The sequence below is a fragment of the Microcebus murinus genome, chromosome 21, assembly GCF_040939455.1.
Source record: "Microcebus murinus isolate Inina chromosome 21, M.murinus_Inina_mat1.0, whole genome shotgun sequence".
Taxonomy (NCBI): domain Eukaryota; kingdom Metazoa; phylum Chordata; class Mammalia; order Primates; family Cheirogaleidae; genus Microcebus; species Microcebus murinus.
This window is the reverse complement of record NC_134124.1, coordinates 16370682-16395069: the sequence shown is the minus strand read 5'-3', so window position 1 is coordinate 16395069 and position 24388 is coordinate 16370682. Positions and strand designations below refer to the sequence as shown.

At 57.7% G+C, this 24388-nt stretch overlaps 1 protein-coding gene across 4 annotated transcripts in view; it reads left to right on the top strand.

Annotated features, from left to right (window-relative positions):
• The window catches only part of PDGFRB (platelet derived growth factor receptor beta), a 38655-nt gene extending 19823 nt beyond the window's left edge, over positions 1 to 18832 (top strand). For 3 of the 4 annotated variants that reach the window (XM_012741606.3, XM_075996217.1, XM_012741605.3), the window contains 18 exons: positions 37 to 211; positions 840 to 1032; positions 1621 to 1736; positions 3391 to 3514; positions 4079 to 4287; positions 6783 to 6877; positions 7817 to 7949; positions 8390 to 8494; positions 8850 to 8960; positions 9959 to 10118; positions 11087 to 11247; positions 11841 to 11959; positions 12167 to 12289; positions 13020 to 13131; positions 13578 to 13677; positions 14258 to 14363; positions 15203 to 15435; positions 16742 to 17556. In XM_012741606.3, coding sequence (XP_012597060.2) covers positions 37 to 211; positions 840 to 1032; positions 1621 to 1736; positions 3391 to 3514; positions 4079 to 4287; positions 6783 to 6877; positions 7817 to 7949; positions 8390 to 8494; positions 8850 to 8960; positions 9959 to 10118; positions 11087 to 11247; positions 11841 to 11959; positions 12167 to 12289; positions 13020 to 13131; positions 13578 to 13677; positions 14258 to 14363; positions 15203 to 15435; positions 16742 to 16934 — 2568 coding nt within the window. In that variant the 3' untranslated portion in view covers positions 16935 to 17556. Of the gene's footprint in view, positions 1 to 36; positions 212 to 839; positions 1033 to 1620; positions 1737 to 3390; positions 3515 to 4078; positions 4288 to 6782; positions 6878 to 7816; positions 7950 to 8389; positions 8495 to 8849; positions 8961 to 9958; positions 10119 to 11086; positions 11248 to 11840; positions 11960 to 12166; positions 12290 to 13019; positions 13132 to 13577; positions 13678 to 14257; positions 14364 to 15202; positions 15436 to 16741 lie in introns of all 4 variants that reach the window. The other variant, XM_075996218.1, reaches the window with a different exon arrangement.
• Positions 18833 to 24388: the final 5556 nt, after the last annotated feature.

Sequence of the window (24388 nt, the reverse complement as noted above, 5' to 3'; positions counted from 1 at the left end):
CTGATTTGTGGGACCCTGCCCCACCTGTCCCTGCAGAGTGGGCGGCTGGTGGAGCCAGTGACCGACTTCCTCTGGGATATGCCCTACCACATCGTCTCCGTCCTGCACATCCCCAATGCCGAGCTAGGCGACTCAGGCACCTACATCTGCAACGTGTCGGAGAGCGTGAAAGACCATCAAGATGAAAAGGCCATCAATGTCACTGTGGTTGGTGCGTGCCCTGGGCTCAGCCCCAACCACCAGCCTGAGCTGGATCCAGAGCCTGTCACAGGCCAGGGGTACAGTCAGCCAAACTCCTGTACAACCCTAGCTTGGTGCCAACCATAGCCCCAATTCTGGGATAAACCCAAACTACAGTGTCAGCCCCGAATCCAACCCTATCTCAACCTAGACTTTCCGCCTAGCCAGAACCCCCGCCCCAACCTGAGTTCTTATCCCAACCGCCATCCCAGGCCCAGGCAGCGCAGTCCCCAAATTAAACCTCAGCATTAGTCCCAGGCTCCAAGTTACTTCAGCCACAATACCAGGCCAGAACAGAGAACTACAACTCCAGTCCCAACCTCAAAGCCGGCCTCAACATCAACATCAGCCTCAAATTCGGCCCCTTCTCCAAGCCCACCCAGTCCTGGTCCCAACTTCAACCCCAGCTCCGGTAGCTCCCTCACCAGTAGGGTTCCCAAAGCCTAAAGCCCCGACCCGCAAGACCAGGCTCCTTTGGCATTTAGCGATGCCCCGCCTCCAGGAACCGCGCCCCGCCCCCCCGGGAAGGCGCTGCCCCATTGGTGGTCTGGCATAGCCCCGCCCCCGGGGCCCCGCCCCCTGACGACCACCTCTTGCAGAGAGCGGCTTCGTGTGGCTGCTGGAAGAGGTGGGCGCTCTGCAATTCGCTGAGCTACACGGGAGCCGGACACTGCAGGTGGTGCTCGAGGCCTACCCTCCGCCCACGGTCCTGTGGTTGAAGGACAACCGCACCCTGGGCGACTCCAGCACTGGCGAGATCGCCCTGTCCACGCGCAACGTGTCTGAGACCCGGTGAGCAGCCGCCCGGCCACTCCATTCTTGAAGCTATTGTTCTTTGAGGCCTTTAGCCACTCAACAAACCGCGGCCCACCTTTCCTGACACCTACTGCGTGCCGGGCGCTGGGGAGGCTGCAGCCACCAGCTCAGGCTGTTCCGTCCCTCCCAGAGTTTCTGGCCTCGTGGAGGAGGCAGCCACTGGTCAGATGACCGCCCAGATGTGTAGTTATCCTTGTGATGGGTGGGGCCCGCAGGCAGCAGCCAAGAAGAAAGGGCCATATGACTGGGGAAGAGGGTGCCAGGCAGGCCACTCACTGCTGGAGACTGAGACATGTTGGGATAAAGCAGTGTTAGGCCTTTCTGAAGTGAAGGGAAATGGACTTCCCCTCCAAGCCCTGCCTCGAATTCCTCCCACCCCTCCCTCTTGGCTCAGTGGAGCTGCCTGTGGGTGGGGGTTTAGGAGACCGGGTTTGAGTTCTGGCTCTGCTACTGACACCTGTGTGACCCTGGCGGGCCCTTCCCTTCCCTGTCTGTACCAGGAAGGTGTGGGGGGGGGGCTGTAAGAGTTCTTCCAGCTCTGACAGCTGCCTGTCCTCCTCCCAGGTATGTGTCAGAGCTGACACTGGTGCGGGTGAAGGTGACAGAGGCTGGCCACTACACCATGCGGGCCTTCAATGAGGATGCTGAGGCCCAGCTCTCCTTCCAGCTGCAGATCAATGGTGAGGCTCCCCCTTCCCCGACCCTGGCCCTCCCCACCCCCATTCCCTCTGTCTTCCTGCACTGTCCACTCACCCATAGGAGCAGCTGGAGACCCAGCCTGGAACTCGGGAGACTGGGTTCTAGGCCACTGACCCACTGCTGTGTGAACCTGGCATGTCCCCTCAGTTTCCCCAGCTATACAAGGAGGCCATCAGGCTAGATTGGTGTTTCCAAAACCTCAGGCATTCATGTACCAACACCATGATTCTTCTTTCTCGCATACCACTTATACTGTACTACTAATTCAATAGATATTTGTTGAGCAACTACAATATGCCAGTCTGTTCAGGGTTCTTGAGTCCCTCCCTGCCTGTGTGCAGTTTACACCCTAGTAGGGAAAGACAAACATTTAACAGTAGAGGGGAAATCCCAGCAAACTGCATAGGATAGACAGTAACAAACACTGTGGAAGGGAAGAAAAGGCAGGGGAGGGAAGCTTGCTGGGCACGGGGGCTTGGTGTGTGTTGCACTTTTTTTTTTTTTTGAGACAGAGTCTCACTTTGTTGCCCAGGCTAGAGTGAGTGCCGTGATGTCAGCCTGGCTCACAGCAACCTCAATCTCCTGGGCTCAGCGATCCTAATGCCTCAGCCTCCCGAGTAGCTGGGACTACAGGCATGTGCCACCATGCCTGGCTAATTTTTTGTATATATATTTTTAGTTGGTCAATTAATTTATTTCTATTTTTGGTAGAGACGGGGGTCTCGCTCAGGCTGGTTTCGAACTCCTGACCTTGAGCAATCCGCCCGCCTCAGCCTCCCAAAGTGCTAGGATTACAGGCGTGAGCCACCACGCCCGGCACGTGTTGCACTTTTACATACAGTGATCAGGGTTGGCCTCATTAAGCTTGGCCTCTCTGAGGAAGTAATATTTTCATGAAGACTAGAAGGCGAGGTCGTTAGCTAAGTGGACATTTGGGGAAGGGGTACCCCAGGCAGGGCAAAGGCCAGAGCAATGGCAGGAAGGCCTGCCGTGGCCAGAACAGGGGGAGGGGAGAGTGGTGGGAGATAAGGCCAGAGCAGAGACAGGGCAGTGGGGGGTGCAGGGAGTGCAGATCGTGTAGGTCCTTGTGGTTCTGCTACAGACTTTGGCTTTTACTGTTTCCACCATCACTGGGTTTTGAGCAGAGGAATGACACGATAGTGACTTAATGTTTTGTCAATTGACTTTCTAAAAATAAATTTATTTTGAAAGGCAAAATTTAACCTCTCAATTGTACATGGAAAATCAGCATCACATGTCATAAATATAAAGCAACCACTAAAATAAACTCAGAGAAAACAAAATAATGCTATTAAACTCTAGCTTGGTGAGCTTGGCTGCCCAGGGCTCTGAGCCTGAGGCCTGCTCTCTCTTTGTTAAAAGGGTAAGATTAGCAAGTCTCAGAGAGGTGTTAAGGACAGACTAGCACCCTACTGAGACTTTCCCTTTGAAGTACCTAGAGAGGGGATCCATCAGTTTTCCCACAGGGATTCCTGGTATTTAATGTACACCTGCAGTCTGCAGCCCCCACCCCCTAGGGGAGACTCTGGCCTGGGTCCTCCCCAAGGGCCTTTCCTGTCAAAGGTCTATTCTTACCTCCCCACCTCCTCCTAACCCTGCACCCTCTCCATACAGTCCCCGTCCGTGTGCTGGAGCTGAGTGAGAGCCACCCTGCCAGCGGGGAGCAGACAATCCGCTGTCGTGGCAGAGGCATGCCCCAGCCGAACGTCACCTGGTCTGCCTGCAGAGACTTCAAAAGGTGACAGACCTGGGCCTCAGTCTCGGGGGTACCTGCAGCGGGCTAGAAGGACCCAGTGAAGGTGACATTCCAGGCTCTTGCTCTTGGCATATTGTTCCAGGCTAGAGAAAGCCAATCCACCACCTCCTTGGAGATGCTCTGTGTGACCTAAATGGCCCCTTTTCCTGACCTTGAACCCCAGGCTGCCCTTGGCCCAGCACAGTGCAGGGTCTGTGCGCCCACCCAGTAGATCTATGCTGTACCCCTGGCCAGGCTGATTCTCCTATAGTGGACAGAGGCAGGATTGAGTTTGGGTTCCGCCTTTGCCCCCTACAGGCTGTGTGACCCTGGGGGTCAAATGAGAGGAGTGGCTTTGGCAATAAGGGTTCTCAGTTCTGGGATGGGAGCGCCCCCTGCTGGTCCACAGAAGGAACCAGCCCAGGACCAGGAAGTGGAAGGTAGCAGGAACTGGACACACCCTACCTCCTTCCACCACCACTCTGTGGCGCTGCCTGCTTTTGGCCTCAGTTTCCCTGTCTGCAGAGTTAAGGGGATGGAAGCCAACCCTGCTGCCTCTCCTGGCAGGTGTCCACGTGAACTGCCACCCACACCGCTGGGGAACAGTTCTGAGGAGGGCCAGCTGGAGACCAACGTGACATACTGGGAGGAGGAGCAGGAGTTCGAAGTGGTGAGCACACTGCGCCTGCAACGCGTGGACCAGCCGATGTCCGTGCACTGCACGCTGCGCAACGTCGTGAGCCAGGACACGCAGGAGGTCATTGTGGTGCCGCACTGTGAGTTCTCCAGCCTCAGCGGCCCTTGGCAACCCTACCCCTCACCTTGACGCTGCCAGACTTGGATCTGTGCCCATGCCCCTACAGCTAGCCAAGAGCATCAGCATGCCCATGGGCACACAGGAGTGCTGTGAAACCCACCAGAATGTGTTCCTGTGCATGTACACGACACACATTGTGGGCACACATGTCTATAAACCATGGATATGAATAACAAACACTGTCTCCTTTTGTGTAGCATATATAAACTGTTTGTATGTTGCAAGCCATGTACATGAGCATGCCTGATCCTTCAACACAGGTGCAAACCCTCTGTGTGTAGATTTATAAACCTTGCACTGAAGAATGCCCAATCCCCAGATAAACCCATAAAGCTAGAGTGTGCTCAAGCATGCACCACCCATCCATGCATGTAAACCCACCAAGAGTATGTTCGTAAACCATGTACATGAATATTCCTAATCCTCAGACATGTGTAGAAGCCCACCGAGCATATGACTATATACTTGTAGGTGCACAATCCCCACACATGTGTATCAGCAATGCCTGTACCATTTCTGTGCATATGTGCAAACTGGCATAGTGCATGTCTGAAAGCATGTAATTGCAGCACACTTTTCTGCAAATGGGTACAAGCACAAACCTCATACACATATGCCTGCTGTGCAGTGCATGTCTGTTAGCATGTTCGCATACATGTGTAATCTGTGCACATATGAATAATGCCTCCCAGTGCCCAGATGCTTTTGCATGTCTACCTGCCCATCCCTGTGCATGCATGTACCTGTGTGCATGTACTTCACTGGTCTGCCTGTTTCTTCACTCAGTAAATAACTTCTCATTAGGGTACAGAGGTCAAAGGGCCCAGCCCTGCCTGCCCTCCTGGTGCCCGCAGTCCCGAGGGAGAAGACAGACAAGGAACTAGGCAATCCCACTTGCATCACCACTCTGGGGAAAGCCTGGAGGGAGAATGGGCCCCCTGCCCAGCTGTGGGATTCAGGAAAGTGTCCTAGAAAAAGGAACCTGTACATCAAAACTAAAAAAATGACTAGGAGCTAGCCTAGGAAAGAACTGTGTTCCGGTCAGAGGGAATAGCCTGTACAAAAGCCCAGAGGCAAAAGGGTTCCAAGAAATGAAAGGAATTCAGTTCAGCCTGGCTGGAGCAGGGGCTGTGCGGATATTTAGGGGCTGGGGGAGAAAAGGGAAGGCAGTGGCAAGGGATGGAGCTATGGGGTGGGCAAGAGCCAGGGCAGACAGGGCTCTGAAGCCACGTGAGGTGTTTTGGACACCTGTGTGTACATGCACGTGCCTGTGCGCCAGACCTGCCTCCCGTCCCCTGCCCTGTGGTGGACGGCCAGGCTTCTTTAATACCCTGATGGCAGCCATACTCCCACATGTGCACACATTCCCCTGGGCAAGTGGGCGTCTGGGCAGACGGTGTGGACAGCCCGAGCAGCAGGCCAGCTCTGAGCAAAGGCAGAAGGGATGCTTTCATGCGACTGAAGCCTGAGGGGAAGCCACACACCAGCACCCAGGGATGGGACAGCTGCGTGAAGCTCCTGCTGCCTTCTGCCGCAGGCCCGACCGGGGTGTGGACTAGTAGGGAGGAGGAGGAGAGGAGTGATGTTGGGCTGCAGCTCTAAGGAGGAGGGGACAGGGAGAAGACCCAGAGGGGGAGGTGGGACAGGACTCCTCCAGGGAGCAGAGAAGGGCAGATGGGGGCAGAGGAGGAGGGAACGAGTCCCAGGGGGCCTCATGGATGGCCAGTGGAACAGGGCAGGGCAGGGGAGATGTGGGTCTGGTGCAGGTGGATGGAGGGAGCGAAAAGGAATGGGAAGCTGTGTGGCTGAGGCCTTGGGGTCAGGGAGCCTCAGGGTCAGGGGGGCATGTTAGTGCTGCTTGATTACCTCAGAACCGGGGGACACACTTTATAATTACCATTACCACTGGCCCTCGGGGTGAAACTAGGGAGGAAGCAGGTCCTTCTGTAGTCCGGATCCATCAGGCCCTGGGAGCTCAGTCACTGCCCCCCAGTGGTCACTCACTCAGTCCATGGGCCACTAAGGCATGGAAGTTAGAGTCTGACCTCGCTTTGATGGTCCCAATAAAGATGCCGGACTCAGAGGAGAGATGAGCCACAGCCCAGCTTTCAGGGGCTCCTGGGCTAGCAGGGGGTCCAGGCAATGGGCAAGGGCTCAGAGGATGTGTGCACCCAGGCTACAGCTATGGCAGCAAGGCCAGGCCGGCCCTGGCACGGGCTGAAGGGATGTGGGAGCCGGCAGGGGTCTGAGCTGGGGCAGTTCCTTAGGGGCATGGGTATTCACAGGAGAGGCTAGAGGCTGAGGGTCTGACATCACAGTCTGATGAGGAGGCAGGGGGCTTCCATCCTGGGCAGGATGGGCACAGAAGGATTTGTGCTGCCCGAGCTGGAGTGAGGGGAGGGCAGGTGTCAAGCACCTTGTGTGTTCATGGCCTGCTCTCTTCTCTGCCTCCAGCCCTGCCCTTCAAGGTGGTGGTGATCTCAGCCATCTTGGCCCTGGTGGTCCTCACCATCATCTCTCTCATCATCCTTATCATGCTTTGGCAGAAGGTAAGCCCCACCCTGGCCCGATGGGTACAGATTGGCACACCACTGTTTGGCACGGAGCCTCCTGCACTCCCTAACGCTACATGATCTGACCGTGTGCAGGGCTCAGGTGGGAATGTATATAGAGTGACACTGTGTGTCTGAGCTGCCTCCACCCCCAGCAGCCCGGGATGACACGGGCCTGGCCCAGGCCATCCAGGATTCCCTGTTCCTGCTGTGTCCCCCAGTCCCCAGGTCCTGCTCCGGCATCATCCCTCCCATCCCAGGCACAGGGCAGGGGGCCACAGGGTGGACTATGTGGGCCCCCGGGATTCTTCCACCTCTCACTCACAGAGACTCCCGTGGTTCCACTGAAATGCATTCTGATCCTATTCATCCATGATTTCAGTGTTCTGTGTTGAGATTTCAACCTTCTGTCATTCCAACACTTTAAGATTCCTGAATCAGCATTGCAGCACCTCATGACCCATCATTCTAAGATTCCAATCCTGTGATCCCAACATCCTATGATTTCAACATTCTAAGGTTACATCTGTCTGAGATTCCCACTGTGACTGGCCCAGCATGGGGAGGGGGCAGCCGCATCCAGCAGTCGCCCCTACCTGGTGTCACTTCCGGGGCTGCCTGCGCCTCTCCTCCCCTCTGAGGAGCCTCGGAGGCTCTGAGAGAATCTGGGAAGGAGGTTCTGATGAGCCAGGCCCTTGGCGGTCACCTGCTCCTCGGCCTGCCGAGTCCCGAAGGCTGCTCTGCCGCTCTGGGGCCCCCCCGGTTCCTGTTCCCACTGAGTCCATGAAGGCCTGGGCTCAGTTGAGCACTTGCTGTGCTGAAGTTACACAGGGCCTCAGGGTCTCCTGCCCCATCTGTCCTACGAGGGGCTGGACCTAACGGGCGTCAAGCCCACAGACCCCCCCTGACGGTGCGTTCCTGGTCTTGGTCGTGCAGAAGCCGCGTTATGAGATCCGATGGAAGGTGATTGAGTCTGTGAGCTCTGACGGCCACGAGTACATCTACGTCGACCCCATGCAGCTGCCCTATGACTCCACGTGGGAGGTGCCCCGGGACCAGCTTGTGCTTGGTCAGTCCTGGGAGGCCTCAGGTGGCAGTTTGGGGACTCAAGATGGGTGGGAAGACTCTCTGAGGTCCGGGCCCAGCCTTGCCATGAGCAGCTATGAGACCTAGGCCTGGTACCCTGCCTTCTCTGGCCTTCTTCTCCCACTCTGGACAATGAGGATAAAGTTGACTCCCCAGGGACCGTCCAGCACTGAGGTCCTGGGGTCCTGTGACTTGTGAGATGGGACATCTTTGTGGCAAAAGAGGAGGCACTGGTGACAGGCTGAGTCCCGGGCCTGTGCTTGGTCTAGCGAGGGAGGCTGAGGGGTGAGAGGAGCTGAGCTCTCTGGCGGTTTGAGGGATGTCCAGGATGACCAAGAGAGTGGCTCTTCCCCATGCTCGGGCGGGAAGGGTGGGGGTGCAGTTCCTGGTGGGCCAGGAACTGAGGGGTCATCTCTGCCCCAGGACGCACCCTCGGCTCCGGGGCCTTTGGGCAGGTGGTAGAGGCCACGGCTCATGGCCTGAGCCATTCGCAGGCCACGATGAGAGTGGCCGTCAAGATGCTGAAATGTGAGTCCCTGGATCCCACCCCCCAGCGTCTGGGCCCCTGGTCCACCCCACACATTCAGCCTCTCCCAGAGTGGCCTGATCTGATGAGCTGGCACCGGTCGGGCAGTCACACCGCAGCCAGCACCGCTCCCGATTCTGGGTTGGGAAAGAGGGTCCCTCACCCTAGCCCCCTCAGCCCTGCCCCCTCCTCCCCTGCTTCCTCCCCCCACTCTCCCCTCCCCAGAGTGTGGGTCGTCACCCCCTAGGCTGCCTGGGTCGTGCTTCCCAGGGTGGGGCAGAAGAGCAAGAATAGGCTCTGGCGGGGCCTCCACGGAGCCTTGGGGACTGGGCTGGCGTGAGACTCCCTTTCCCTCAGCCACAGCCCGCAGCAGTGAGAAGCAAGCCCTCATGTCAGAGCTGAAGATCATGAGTCACCTCGGGCCCCACCTGAACGTGGTCAACCTGCTGGGCGCCTGCACCAAAGGAGGTACCAACCCCCTCCCCAGAGGGCTCTGGGAAAGCGCCCTCCCTGCCCCTGCTCAGTCCACGCCCACCTGTCCAGGGCCCTCATTGCACCGCCCAGATGGGAGTGGGATTTAGAAATCGGAGCACCCTCACCGCCAAAGGATTCTTCAGGTCACCAGTCCCAGCAGTTGCTGAATCAAACTGTTCTCTGACATTTTTTAATTTTTACGATACATTTTGAAAGCCGTAATAAATAATAGCTCAAATGACCCTAAGATGAGTCATATGCCCACCACTGGAGACCACCGGCATGCTAATTGGGACCTACTTTCATTCACATTGTAAAAGAAAGCCTCTTTGGCCAACTGTGTTTATTTGAAGCTCTGATTACAGGTTAGGCTGCAAAAAAAAAAAAAGGAAAAAGAAACGTTATCACCATTCGCAGCTGCTTATTGTGAGATTTGGAATTTTCCTTAGTATTGTGCAACCAAAACAAAATACAGAAGTACATTGCATACATAGACTAATTTACATCCGCAATAATCACTTATTTCAAAATTTTTGTTTTCATCAGTATCTTCAAGCTCTTACTGATTAAGTAAATGCGTTGTAGTTGAATTTAATTAGTAAACCGATAATAATAAACCGTTGCTATTATATGCCTTATATACTGGGCTCCAAAGCAAGCTTTAGTTTAAAAACAAAACACATCAGTAACAGCTAACACCGTGTGCTCGCCATGTGCCAGGCCAACAAAGGCATTATCTGACTCATCCTCACGACAGCCCTTAGAGGTGGGTATTATTAGCCCCACTTAACAGATGGGGAAAGTAAGGCTCGGGAAGACTAAGTACCTTGCTTGCAGTCACAGAGGAAAAGAGCCCAGGTTTGCAGGGCACCAAGCCTGTTGGCCACCGTGCCAGACTGACTCTCCCACATCCAGCCCATTATTGGGCTCAAGGCCCTGATGGGAAGCCTGAGGCCTCCCCAGGGACTGCCCCTGAGCCTGTCCCTTTGCAGGACCCATCTACATCATCACCGAGTACTGCCGCTACGGCGACCTGGTGGACTACCTGCACCGGAACAAGCACACCTTCCTGCAGCACCACTCCGACAAGCGCCGCCCGCCCAGCGCAGAGCTCTACAGCAACGCCCTGCCTGTCGGGCTGCCCCTGCCCAGGTACGGGGGGCAGGCCAGGGACTTGAATCTTTGGGGCACCTGGGAGCACCTGCTCACTCCCTCCTTGTCCAGGAGAGGAAGCAGAGGCTGGGGAGGGGTCGCAGAATCGCTCCTGAGCCAGGGCTCTTCCACAAGTCAGTCCAGCCCAGAGGAGAGACTAACGGGAATGATGATGATGGTGGTGGGGGTCTGTCCCCGTGCGCCTGGCCCTGTGCAGAAGTGCCCCTCTGGAACCCTCACACCATCCCTGTGTGGGGGTGTCTTGCCCTCCTGTCCTTGGTGAGACCAGTGCCAGGCCTCCTGACTTGCACGGCAGTGCCCCAACCTCTGCCCCTCGCTGCAGCCTCCCCACTGCTCCTCGGGCAACTCAGCTCCTCTTCCTCTTTTCCAAAAAGAACGTTTCTTAGCTCTTTTGCTTATTACAAAAGCAAACATACGAGTAACTTTGGAGAAGCATATAAATGACATTAAAACTCACCCCTGTCCTCCCCATCATTTTGATCAATTTCCTTCCCGTCTTTGCCCTTTCCATGGAGATGCATGTGTGTGTGGCCCCAGTGCTATGGGGAGCTGATGCCGCTGGCAGAGGTATTAATGCAATTCCGTGCTGCCCAGGCTGGGTTGTGGCTGGACACTCGCACGGCATCAGGGCTGGGTGGTGCTGGAGAAGCCACCAAAAGACGCTTTTGCACACACCCGTCTCGTGACCTTTGTCCTGGGGCATTGCAATCGCCTCCAGGCCTTATGTCATCTTGGCAGCCCCAGTGCTCAGCTCAGGCCCAACGGGTTGGTTGAAGGGGCTCAGTGGAGGTCATTCATACTGTGACAGACTGAAAGAGGATGAGTGAATGAGTGAGAGCAGAAATCCACTGGTGTCAGGGCCTCCTGGGCCCCTGGGGTGAGCAAGGGGCAGGAGGGGAAGGGAAGGGAGAGCCTGTGACTCTCCCGAGATGCTCCTCTACCCCCAGCCACATGTCCCTGACTGGGGAGAGCGATGGTGGCTACATGGACATGAGCAAGGACGAGTCGGTGGACTACGTGCCCATGCTGGACATGAAGGGAGACGTCAAGTATGCAGACATCGAGTCCTCCAGCTACATGGCCCCTTACGATAACTACATCCCCTCCGGTGGGTGGACGTGGTGTCCTCGCACCTGCATGCTCGGGCTCACGCCTGTGCCGTGACACAGTCTTTCAAAGCCTTTCGCATGCCCAGTCTTGCAACAACCCTGGGAGGAAGGGGGCCTGGTGCCCATTTCATAGATGCAGAAATGAGGCCAGCCACCTGGCCAAAGCTGCTGTGCAGGGGAGCCCTGATCTGAAGCCCTGTTTATGGGCCCAGAGATGTGCACACAGCCCACAGGGAGGTGGAGAGGGGAGAGGTGGAGAGGCCGGGTGGGGGAGGACCTGGCCTCTGGGGGCCTTGGGGAGAAGGAGTCCGCTCTGAGCTGGCCCCAGGCTGGGCTACTGTCCCTGAGAAGCAGGCAGGCCAGGCTAAGTAAAGGTGATCCAAGGGCTAATAATGCCAAATTTTTTTGGCCAATGAGGGCACTGATAGAGTAGGAGTGCTTTTAGTTAGAGGTCAGCAAGTCATTCTCCTTTTTTGGGGGAGACCTAGAGGGTCAGTAGCTCAGACATTCAGGCTCCCAGGAGCCAAAGGGCAGGGGTCCCATGGGCCATGAGGATACATGAGATAGCAGGTGACCCTCTGCTCTCGCCTAGCCCCCGAGAGGACCTATCAGGCAACCTTGATCAACGAGTCCCCAGTGCTTAGCTACACGGACCTCGTGGGCTTCAGCTACCAGGTGGCCAATGGCATGGAGTTCCTGGCCTCCAAAAATGTACGTGTGGCTGCGGTGGGGCAGGGTGGGGGCTGGGGGGAGGCGGGTCACCCAGCCAGCCAGAGTCCTCCAAGTACACAGCCACTCTGGTGGGTGGGGACAGAGAGCACCCGCACACCTGGAAAGTGATGCACTAAAGCCCTTGACACAGAGAGTCTTTCCTGACACTTGTCCACAAGGCCTCAGCTCCCCTCTCCCCCAACCCAGTGTGTCCACCGGGACCTGGCGGCCAGGAACGTGCTCATCTGCGAGGGCAAGCTGGTCAAGATCTGTGACTTTGGCCTGGCTCGAGACATCATGCGGGACTCAAACTACATCTCCAAAGGCAGCGTGAGCACCTTCCCCGGGCTGGTGGGGCTGCTGTCACGTGCCTCTGGCCCCAGGGACAGATTCCTTCCTGATCAGCATGGCCACAGCTCACGAGCGATGAGTATGGGGCTCCACGTGGCCTGCCCTGCCGGCGGCGGTGGGCTGTGCCTGCCGGGCTGTGTGTGCAGGGACAGGAAGGGGAGCCACCCAGCTGTGAGTGGCAGTAGGGGGCCAGCTGTGATGAGGGCAGGGGTGTGGGGAAGGGGGAGCAGGCCAAATGTGTCATTCCAGGGGTGGTAGGCAGAGGAAGAAGGCCAGGTGACAGAGCAAGACAGATGAGCCAGTCACAGACAGTAGTTGGGATCGGTCTGGGTAAAATGTGACATCCTGCCTGTCACTCAGCTCCCCACTCTCCAGTGAATGCCAAGAGGAGGGACACTGGGCCCAGAGATGGCAGGCAGCCAGGATGGGGGCTGGGCAGTGACCTGGCCTGTCCCTGGCTCCCCCAGCCCTCTCTGCAGACCCCGGGGCCTTTTCCTAGGGACAGGAGCTGCCGTGGCCCCAGCTAGTGAGAACAGAAATGGCCTCTGATCCTCTGGCCACGGGGATGGACATGGGAACCGCGTGGGGTAGAGAGTGGGGCCCTCCCGGGCGCGGGAGTGAGCAGGAGCTGAGCCCCGGGACGGAGTGGGGCTGGGGTCCCAGCCTCCCAGTCCCTCCTTGCATCAGCATCTGTCCCATGTCCCCGCAGACCTTCCTGCCTCTGAAGTGGATGGCCCCGGAGAGCATCTTCAACAGCCTCTACACCACCCTGAGCGACGTGTGGTCCTTCGGGATCCTGCTCTGGGAGATCTTCACGCTGGGTGCGCTTGCTTCTTCCCCGCCCTCGGTGGCTTGGCATGGCGTGGTGTCTGACCACTCGCACCTCCGGCTGCTGGGGCCGTGGGACGGGCCCTGGGACAGGGGTCAGGGGTCTGGTTGAAGTCCCCACTCTGCTGCTTTCTCCCTGCTGCGTGACTTTGACAAGTCCTTTGCCCTCTCCGGGCGTCTTTATCTCCACGTCAGAGTATTGAGGGGGTTGGACAGTGACATCTGAAAGCCTGCTTGGCTCTGCGTTCTCCGGTTCTCTGTCCTGGGGAGGGATGCAGCCTCTTTTCGGAGCCCACAGGGAGCCCACGTTTCCCAATGCCAAGGGCGCAGCCCCTCTCCCGCACTGGGGCCAGCGTGCCTCTCCTCGTCCCGTAGAGGAGGGGACTCCGCCTGTCCACGCCCCCGAGCCCATGTATCTCCTGTCTCTGCTCCTCCACAGGTGGCACCCCTTACCCGGAGCTGCCCATGAACGAGCAGTTCTACAACGCCATCAAGCGGGGTTACCGCATGGCCCAGCCCGCTCACGCCTCTGATGAGATGTGAGTGGAGCCTTGTGCGTTTCGGAGGGTTTTGTGGGTGCAAACAAGAGATACCCAGACCGGCTTAAACCACCGGCTTAGACCAAAGACAGATTTATTAGCTCAGAGATCGGGAGAGCCCGGGGATGACTGGATTCACCCTGTTCCAAGGATGTCACTGGGATCTCTTGTTCCAGCCCTGGGCTCGGCTTTGCCCACTACAGCCATCATTTTCAGATGGCTGCCAGCAGTGCCAGCCTTCTGTCATAGTGCTGGCATCGTAGTTCCAGCAAAGAGCCCAGAGCTGACTTTCAAAGGCTCAGGTGGGGTCACCTGCTAACCAGAACCAGCCACTGAGCTGAAGGGATGAAAACCACTGACCAGGCCTGGGTCATGTGCTCACCCAGGTGGAGTTGGCCCCATGGAACCGGGCGGACTGGGGTGCTGGGAGGGCTTCCCAGGGGAATGTCTAGAGGCAGCAATGGGGAAAACAGCACCCAGTCGCCACCCCTCACTTTGTCCTGGGAGGGGCAGCCTCCAGTGCCCCCAGCCCCACCTCCCACCCCTGAGCCAGAGCCCCTGACCCTTCTCCCCTCTCCAGCTACGAGATCATGCAGAAGTGCTGGGAAGAGAAGTTTGAGATCCGGCCCCCCTTCTCCCAGCTGGTGTTGCTTCTCGAGAGACTGCTGGGCGAAGGTTACAAAAAGGTATGTTGAGGCAGGGTGGAGGTAGGCACAGAAGTCAGACACTGGGTACAAGGCTCTGTGCAATGGGCTGGTATCTGGGGACCGCCCTTCACCCTCTCTGGGCCTCAGTTTCCCTGCCAGTACTGGAAGGGGATGGGCTGGAGCTATGAGCTGAATTTATTTTAGCAGCACAGAGCTTTGAGAAATTGAATCCTATGTGGACGCCGATTGATTTGATGCAGGGAGAGGGGCTACAGCCCTACCCGTCCTGCAACCTTCCTTGAGCTTTGGCACCCATGCCAAACGGTAGGGCTCCTTCAGAAGCATGAACCCCTGGCTACGTGACCGCTTGGATCCTGTTGCAGACTCGCCCAGCCAAATGGAGCCAGTAGGGCCCCCAAACCCTGCCCTGTCCAACAACAGGGGTCAGAGTGGGGAGGAGATGTGCATTGCCTCTGGCACACAGACAACTCCTTCCTTAGGTCCATTTCTCACACCCTCCCACCGGGGAGATGGAGTGCAGATGACACCATTTCATAGAAAGGGAAACTGAGGCCCCACTGAAGGAGGCTGAGGCAGGATGAGAGCCCATACCTGTCTACTCTGTAGTGGGGGGAGTTAGGGTCACAGGGGCTGGTCCCATGACTGCCCCTCCTCGGTGGTTCTGAGCTCACCGTGTCTTGAGAGATGCAATGGCAGGTGGAAGCCGGCTCAGCAGTGTGGCTTTGGGCAAACCCCTTCACCAATGAGCACTGGTTGCCTTATTTATACCGAGGGGGAGGGCTGGGTTAGACGATCGCTAAAGGCATTTCTGGTCTGACCGCCCCTGGTTCTCCGGTTCTCCCTGCCCCACGGAGCAGAAGTACCAGCAGGTGGATGAGGAGTTTCTGAGGAGCGACCACCCAGCCATCCTTCGGTCCCAAGCCCGCTTTCCGGGGTTCCATGGCCTCCGATCTCCCCTGGACACCAGCTCTGTCCTCTACACTGCTGTGCAGCCCAACGAGGGTGACAACGACTATATCATCCCCCTGCCTGACCCCAAACCCGAGGTTGCCGAGGAGGGCCTGCTGGAGGGTTCCCCCAGCCTTGCCAGGTAGCCACTCTGGCCGGGGGCCAAGGCGATGGTGTGCATAGTGTGCGTGTGTGTGTGTTTAGAGGTGTGTGTGTGTGTGTGTGTGTGTGTGTGTTCGCATGCGTGCGTGTCAGAATGGTGTCAGGCTTGCCACGGAAGTGACCTCGTGTGAGTGAGTACTTATTCCTACCAGTGAATAGAAGAGAGAACTGAGCTCAGTGGACCCTAAATGGCCGTAGGTGGAAAGGGCAGGTTGGGAAGGGCAAGGATGGGCTGGGACGTATTTGCAAGTGCCTATTTCCTTTAGGGGATTCCCCAGTGGGTCCTCTACACTGTCCCCTCACTAGGCCCTGTCCTAGCCCCAAGGAGGAGAAAACCTACCTAGCATCTCCAGCACCCCAGTTCTTACTGTGGGGTCCCGGCTAGCCGTAGGCCTCCGGTCTGTCCTTCAGCACCGGGCCCGAGGGCCACTAGGAGCCCCACATGGTGGTAGGAGGCAGAGGTGTCTACAGGAATTCAGGCCAGAGTTCAGACTGGGAAGGAGATCTGTGGGCAGGAGGCCCAGCTGTTGCCTGGCCCTGATGTCCAGACAGGATCTCCCCGCAGCTGGAGAGGAGGGCTCTGCATGAGGCCAGGGCCACCCCCAGAACAAACCCAGCCCAAGGTGAAGTTGCAGGAGCCCCAGGCTGAGTCATAGTCCCAGCTCTGCCACTAGCTGCCGTGAGCCCTGGGAAGGCTTCGCCTCTGCGAGCCTCAGTTTCTCCAGATGTGCTGGGAGGATACACAGGCCTTAGAAGGCCCCTGAAGGCCTCGTTGCTCTGACGGTTTTACGTACCAGGGCCCGGGCAGACCATGCCCAGGAGGTAAGCAGGGTTCAAACAGCTCCGGATGTGAGTGCTGGCCCTGTTCTGTACCTCAAACCAGCTGCTTCACTCTCTAAACCTCGGTTTCCCTCCTGTAAAATGAAAACAGTAAAAGTGCTTCCATTAGGGGTTCGCGTGGGGACCGAGCAAGATAACGCGAACCTACCTTTGTGAGTGCAGCGGGTGGAGACGCTGGCGGGTGAGGAAGGAACTTTGGAGCCAGCTGGACCTGCTCTGAAGTCCCAGCTCCTGCGCTTGCCCGCTGTGCAACGTGGGGCTGTGACATGACCTCCCTGAGCTGCACCGGCCCACAGGACAGGACTCGAACAGCCCCTGCAAGGCTAGATGAGCAAAAGCGTGTAAAGCCAGGATGCGAGGTCGCACACGTGGAAAGCCTAATTACTGCTGTTATTATCTTACTGGGTTCCTCCCCAGCCCCTCACCCACTTGCCTCCTTCCTCTAGCTCCACCCTGAATGAAGTCAATACCTCCTCTACCATCTCCTGTGACAGTCCCCTGGAGCCCCAGGAAGAGCCAGAGCCGGAGCCAGAGCCCCAGCCCGAGCCCCAGGCAGAGCCCGAGCTGGAGGTGGAGCAGCCGCCAGAGTCAGGCTGCCCTGGACCGCGGGCCGGAGCGGAGGAGGACAGCTTCCTGTAGGGGGCTGGCCGCCACCCTGCCCTGCCTGAAGCTCCTCTCTGCCAGCACCCAGCGCCCCGTGGCCTGGCCGGGCCTCCTGTCAGCCAGCCTGCCCTTGCCCCTTCTGGAAGGCTCCTGCACCTAGCATGTTGTGCCCCACACTCTGGGGCTGGCTTAGGAGGCAAGAGAACTGCAGGGGCCGTGAGCAGCCCTCTCCTCTGGGGAGGCCACGTGACTCTGAGCCAGGGTTCTCCCCAGGAGACTCAGTTTCCCCATATGGAAGAGGGGAGAGGCGGGCTTGGTGAGCCACTCTCTGGGATACTCTCCCTGGCTGGCAGGTGGGGAGCTCGGAATCCCCGGGGAGACCCTCCAGGTTACCGAGGTGGTAACTTCACGTTTTCTCGTTGGCCAGCTACCCTCAAGGAGCCATAGTTCTCTCCTCGCACTTTTATCCGCCCAAGAGCTGGGGAAGGGACCCTGGCCTCCCTGGCTCCCGGCTGAGCTGGGGCCTGGCCTTGGGCAGTGCTGCCTCACCCAGAAGGCCGCCAGTCTCTCTATGATGCCAGTCTCCACTTTCCTAGGCCCGAGCTGGTCTGGGGCCATCCGTGCCTAATGAATGCTAATTACTGCTGGAGGCTGAGCCAGGACACCGCAGCCCGCAGGCCTTACGCGGGGCACTGGGGCACACCTCGCCCTAGAAGGTGCCTGCGTCCCTGTCCTCAGGCCCATCCGTCCTGGGCTTTTCTCCATCACCCTCGGTCTTAATCCGCTCACCAGAGTCTGCAGGGCCAGACGGGCCTCGTGTGTGTGATGAGGGCATTGACGTGCCAGCGTGAAGTGTCCACATGTATGGGCCAGTATGTGGCCCTGGCTCTGCATTGGACCTGCTGTGGGACCTTGGAGGACTCCCTCACCCTCTCTGGGCCTCAGTTTTCACCTTTAAAAAATGAGCAAGTTGGACTCATTAACTCCAAGTGCCCTGCCAGCATTAACATTCTAGAACATTCCAGGTGGTTGCACATTTGTCCAGATGAAGTAAGGCCAGATACCCTGAGCTGCCATTCTGGGGTCAGCTGTACTCCGGGGAGATTCCAGACCACATATCACACTCTGGGGATTCAGGAACCGAACCCCTTGCCCAGGCCCCCTGGCAAGGCCCAAGAACGCAGCTGCCCAGGCCTTGACTTGGAGTGACAGCCAGTGTCCTGGAAAGCCCCCGGCAGCTGCCCAGGGGCATGGGAAGACCACAGGACCTCTTTTAGCACCCACAATGACCTCTGGAGCTATTCTGGGCAAGTGGGGCAAAGAGGGCAGATCAGCTCCCCTTGTGCAGCCCATCACTCTGGCACCTGCCACCCAGGCCTGTGCCACAGACAGAATGGACAGGGAGGACAGTTATGTCCCACAAAGGACAAGAAGCTTCAGATGAGGACCCCGAGAAAGGGGTATGAGAGGTGGGCACTTTGGGTGTTGCCTTCTCACCTGCCAGCTGCCCCATGCCTGAGGCAGTATCCCATGGGGGTATGGTCTTGTCACTGCCCAGGCCTAGTAGTGACACCTCACTGTCCCCAGCCCAGTGGGCACTGGAGGTGCCAGGGAGTGAGGCTGTGGCTAAGACCACTGGCAGGGGAAGGCTGGAGAGGGAGCCAGGGAAGCTCAGCCCTTCTGGACACCAGCCCCCCATGAGGGTTGTTACCTTCCTACCCCAGGACCCCCAAAGCCTGGCCCAAGGAGGGGGGCATGGGCTCTCAATACGGTACCAAAGATATAATCACCTAGTTTACAAGTATTTTTAGGACTCACGTTAACTCACATTTATACAACAGAAGTGCTATTTTGTATGCTGTTAAGTTTTCCTATCCGTGTACTTTTTTAAGGAAAAGATTTTAATATTAAACCTGGTGCTTCTCATTCAGGAACTTTGTGGTCTCTTGTGGCTTTGGGCCCCTGTGCTTGGGGGCGGGGAGGTGTGGAGTGGGGTGGGTGGGGCAAATGGGGCTCCCCAGACTGCCCCTCCAGCTGGGTCTCATCTCAATCATCTGTACAATGGGGCTGTGCACTCTCCCCCTTGCTAGTAGCTGGGTGACGTAGCTTGGGCTTGGTTTCCCAAGGTGGGACGTGAGAAGGCGTTCCTGGCTCTGCAGTGCCCAGCCCTGAGTTGGGCAGGAGGGTGGAGGGCGGGCAGGCTCAAGGCTGCGATGCTGAGGAGCCGGGGCCCCTCTGCCCCCACCCCCCGCCACCATGTGCTTTGGCTTTGGCCACTAAGCTGGGACGTCCTCCCTGCCCTCCCCTCCACTCTGCCCACAGTCCAGACTGAAGCTGGTGTGGCCGGAGAGAGGCATCCGCTAGAGCCTGGATTCCAGGTCCGGGGGAGTCCGGGTCAGGCCCCAGGTAGGAGCAAGGCAGACATTGTGCCCAAGAGGGCCAGATAGCAAGAAGTGAGGAGAGAGGGTGGAGGAGAAGGAAGAGGAAGAGGAACAGAGGAAGGGAAGGGATGTGGGGCCAGCCTGGGCAGAAGCGTATAGACCCAGCAGGGCTTGGACCCCTCATGGCTACAGCAGCTCAGTGACTGCAGGGCCAGTGTGAGCCAGGTGTTCTGGTCTCCGCTAGCCAGCCTGGTGCTGGACATGGCCCTCCTGCCAAGCCCAGGACCGTGGGACACAGGGTCATGGGCAATAGAGCTGCTAGGGGCAGGGCGCAGAGGACAAGGGTCTCAGACCCAGGCTGGGGCTTCCTGGCCCTTCCACCTGGGCCCTGTGGGAGGGTTACTTGAGGTGGACCAGGTGTCAGCCTGAGATCTAGCACCTACTCTGTGTGCATCCTGGACCATCCCTTGCTCTCTCTGAGCTGGGGAAGGGGCATCTCTGTTTGGATCGGGCGGGGGGGGGCACCTTGTTTTGGAGCCACAGGCTTCCCTGGATTGCCTCCAGGAGTCTGGACTATAGCTGCCAGTGGGGACAAGACCAGAGCCGTGGGGCAGCTGTGACTCACAGGCCCAGACACCAACTCAGGGGCAGCTGAGCCACACCAGGGAAAACCCCAATGGCTGCAGGGCCTGGCCACGCAAAGCCCACCTCCCAGGGGGCCCTGGCTTCTGACCACGCCCAGAGTCTGTGGCCTCTGCTCCTCCTGAGGTGGCAGGACTTGAAGAAGGCCATACCCAGCCCTGCCCGTAAAGATAAAGAACGGCCCACATTCCAGACAGGGATTATGTTTGCTCCTGGAAAAGCCTCTGTCTGGAGGTCAAGAGACCTTGGGTGGAGGACACCACAGCAGGCCTCAGTTTCTCCAGGGGTAACGATGGCTCCCAGGGAGCTAACGATGACACAAAGAGACGAGGGGTGATAAAGCTCCAGCTGGCACTTACCCAACAGTTGCCACGAGCCGGGGTTGCCCCGTTGCTTGGCACACGTTTTCTCATTGCACCCTCACGTCAATGCTATCAGCCACGCCCTGCGTCATCCCACCTGACAAGCGGGGTTCTGACGTGGCTTGCGCAGGATCATCGAGTCGGTGTGGTGGGGATGGGGTAAGAGCCTGGGCCGGGCTGACTCCCAAGTCAGCACTCAGGGCGCTGAGATGCCCTCCCCAGATGGCAGAGCCAGGGGGTCGGGGAGCCTGGGGGAGCCCAACGCCTGCCTCCCGACTCCTGGCTTTTCTGGAGCTGCATGTCCCCAAGAGAAAAAGTAGGAAAGGGGGGCTGAGCAGGAAGAGCTAAGCAAATCTGAGGGCTGGATGAAATAATAACAAGTCGTCTCTCGGGGCCCTGTGCAGAGGGGGTGCGAGGGGCTGGGGTAACCGCGGGTCACCCCCTCGGGCCCCGGCCCCCAGCCTCCCTGCCCAGGCGGGTCTAGGGAACATGGTGAGCTGGGATTTTCCTCCCTGACGGATGAGCCACTTGTGCCACGCAATCCTTCCATCGTCTCACTCTCAGCCAGGGTCCTTGTTCCTGGAAAAAGCGGGACGGACAGCAGGAGCTCTTCCTGCGGGGAGAGCTTCCTCCTCGCTCCGGCTGAGGCGGCCCCACCAGCCCCGTGCACGGCTCTCGTTTGAATTAGGGCATTGTCTCTACAAGGCCTCTGTGTCTTAGCTATATGGGTCAGTTTTACATCAATTAAAATTTAATTCTGCCAGGCGTCAGGATATTTCCTTATGGATTTGAACATGCCATTTGCTTCTAATTTGTGCCACTGTAAGTTCACATGACCCTCGTGGATTTTGGCTTAGGCAAGTGGCTACTGTGTAATTAGTAGTGAGTGAGTCCACCTTAATAAAGTCCTGTGAGCTGAAAAAAGTAATTTGTATCAAAGTATTTATGTAACAGACACCCGTATTTTAAAAATCCATTGCCAAAACTATGATATAGAAAGTCCCTCCCAGCTTAGAGAGTGTGTCCCGTGTGATCCTCGTAATAGACCCATGAAAGGAGCAAGGGAAGGTCAGCCCAGGTGAGGCAGGTGGGCTCAGGCCATGAGTGGCTTGCCCACGGTCACACCCCGGGGAGCTCCTGTCTGCCAGCCCGGTGTCCCTGCCACCACCTTCCCTGGGAGTGTCTAGGTCCCGCTCCTGACTCAAAGGGGGGCAGCAGGCTGAGCCCGGGGACTCAGAGTGTGGCTCATGGAGTTCCCTGGGTGGGCTCCCTGTGGGATGGGGCTCTGAGGCCACTCTGGGCCATGATAGGTTCCCAAGCTCAGAATATAATCTGCCACGGCTGTGTAGGGAGCTGGGGCAGGGACTCGGGGACATCATAGAAGCCAGGCTGTCTCCCTGAGACCACCACCCCCAGTCCCCGCTCCAGCTGGCCCATCCTCCCCCTCCCTCCCCATGCCCTCCTTGGCATGCAGGCGTGCCCTGCCCAGCAGCCCCTACACTCTCCCTGCCTGGCAGGCCTCAGAGCAGCCCACCTCTGGCCCAGCTCCCTTCGCAGTTCCAGCATCTCTGGTTTGGGGTTTTGTGGGTAATCGTGGGAAGGAACTAGAAAAGTCACAGACATGGGGAAGTAACAGAGCTTCTGGAAAATCACAGAATTCTGAGTGCTTGTTTCCCCTCTGAATGGACAAGATGGAAGCCTTCAGGTCTGAAAGTTTCTCTTTTTCATTCTCAACCTTCCTGAAGCACAGCGACGACCTGGGCTCTCCCTTGTTCATGCACCCTCAGTGGCTCCCCGTGGCCTGCCAAAGAGCGGGCTCCTTCCTGTGATCTTCAGGGACCTCCCTGACCTGATTTCAACCCCTCCTGCTGCCTCTCCCATCCATCCCTGCGTGGGCCACGAGCTTCTGGGCCTCTGGACCTTTGTTGGTGCTGTCCCCACCGCCTATAAGGCCCAGCCCTCTATGGCTAAAGGTCAAAGTCTTACTCAAGTCCAGCATAAGCTACCTCCTCCAAGAAGCCTTCCTGATTCCCCAGCTGAAAGTCATTTCTCTTCCCAGTCCTTTGTGCCTCTTATGGGCCCTCATGTCTGTTCAGCACCCTTAGCCTCCGATGCCCTGTGCGTGCTCCTGCCTCCAGGCCTTTACTGTGCTGTTTCTCCTTCCTGGGACATTCCCTCTCCTCCCTGCACCTCCCCCCAGCTCCTTCTCATCCTTCTTGCTCCTTGTCAGCTCACATAGAGCCTTCCTAGACTCTTCTCTTCTGTGCTCCCAGGACATCCTGCAACTGCCCCGGTGGCCTGGTTCCTCTCCTGGCTTCACCAACAGGCTGTGAGTTCCAGAAGGGAGGGACCACACCTGCCCGTTCACCACCATGTCCCTGGGGCCAGGGACAATGCTTGAGCTGCATGCACTTCACTTACATTATTGTCTCCCTGGATCCAAGTCACCAGCCCCTTCCCCATCTTACAGATGAAGCAATGAGGACTCGAGAGGCCGGGGAGTGGTGGCAGGGCTAGGAGCGGGGAATGAATTCACAAAGCCCAGGCTGTTCCCCTCTACCCTCCACCCTCCTGAGAGCCCCAGCCACAGATGAAGGCCAGTGGCTGAACATGTGGGCTCTGGCTTCCTGGGTTCAAAACCCAGCTCTGCCATCTATCAGCTGTGTGACACTGGGCAGGTCACGTACCATCTTTGAATCTGTCTTCCCTCGTCTATAGCATTGGATAATTACAGCTGTCCCCTAAGACAGCTGTAAGGTGGCTGTGAGGGTCAATGAGATGATCTGTGCAAAGAGCTCAGTCTAGGGGCTGGCACAAGGAGCATGCCCAAGGGACAGGGTGTCTCAGAAGAGTCCCCCTTCCTGCCCCTGTGTTAGTGCCATTATTAACAGCACCCCTTTTGGTCTTGGGGGTCCCTGTTTGGATGATGAATCATGCCAATGTCTGCAGATGTCAGGCGTTATCCCCTGGAATGCAGTCCTGCCTCTCCGCTACTTGTCTTCCCCGCTCCGCGGCATGAGGGCCCTGCATGTGGGAAGCGCTCAGAGCCTGGGCCTTCCTGGGCCCAGAACAAGGCCTGACAGGTGAACCATTCACCAAATGAACTGCTGAGAGTGGAGAGCTCCTCATACTCTCCCTTCTCTCACTGGTCGGTTTATGCATCTATTCATGCGTCCGGCATCGGCCGAGCTCCCATCTGCGGGGCAGGGCCAGGTGCCGGAGTGTGGGGAGAAGACCTGAGGGCGGCAGGCCCTGCAGGGAGCTCCTGCCAGGGGTCAGAACAACATTACGCCAATAACTACCCTCATCATGGGGCTTGTGACGACAGTGAGGCAGGGAGGGCGGGTGGAGAGAAAAGAAGAGGCAGAGGTCAGACAGTCTCCTACAAGCCCTGCTACAGGCTGTGGGCTTGATCCGCACTACGGGGCTGGGCTAGTGGATGGGAGCAAATACCCCACAGGACTCTGATTCAGACTCTAGAACTCATCTAATCCTCAACCCTAGAGGTAGGTGTGGCCTGGGTCACAGTGGTACCAGCTGCCAAATTGCCATGGTGCTGGGTTCGTGGCTTCTGGTTTAGGCCCCCTCCACTGAGAGAGGGGGCTGCAGCTGGAATGGAGTGGGCAGGAGGGTGGGGACTCAGCTGTCTCTGACATGGGATCTGGAGGTCCCAGGGGCCAGGAGCCAGGCTGGGAGATGAGGACCAGCCTCTCAGTATGTAGGACAGATGGAACACATACTGGATAAACGTGACATGGCTCACACATTTGCTTCAGAATTTCCTAATCCTTGGGCTGACATGCAAACCTTTCTCAGAGTTCCTCTGCCACAGGAAGGGGTAATGCCAATCTGGGATCCTTGTTCATTGCTGTGGCTTCCACCCCACTGAGCCCCAGGCACCTCCGCCCCCTGTCCACTGGTAGTTGGCACACTCACTGCTGGGAGAGCAGGGTGCCCCTGTGCAGAGTGGTCATCACCAGCATAGGCTCTGCAGCCAGGCTGCCTGGTTCTAAACTCATTTCTGTCACCTGTTGGCTCTGGGAGCTTAGGCGAGTGACCTAACCTCTCTGAGCTTTGGTTTTCTCATCCACAAAAGGGGGATAAG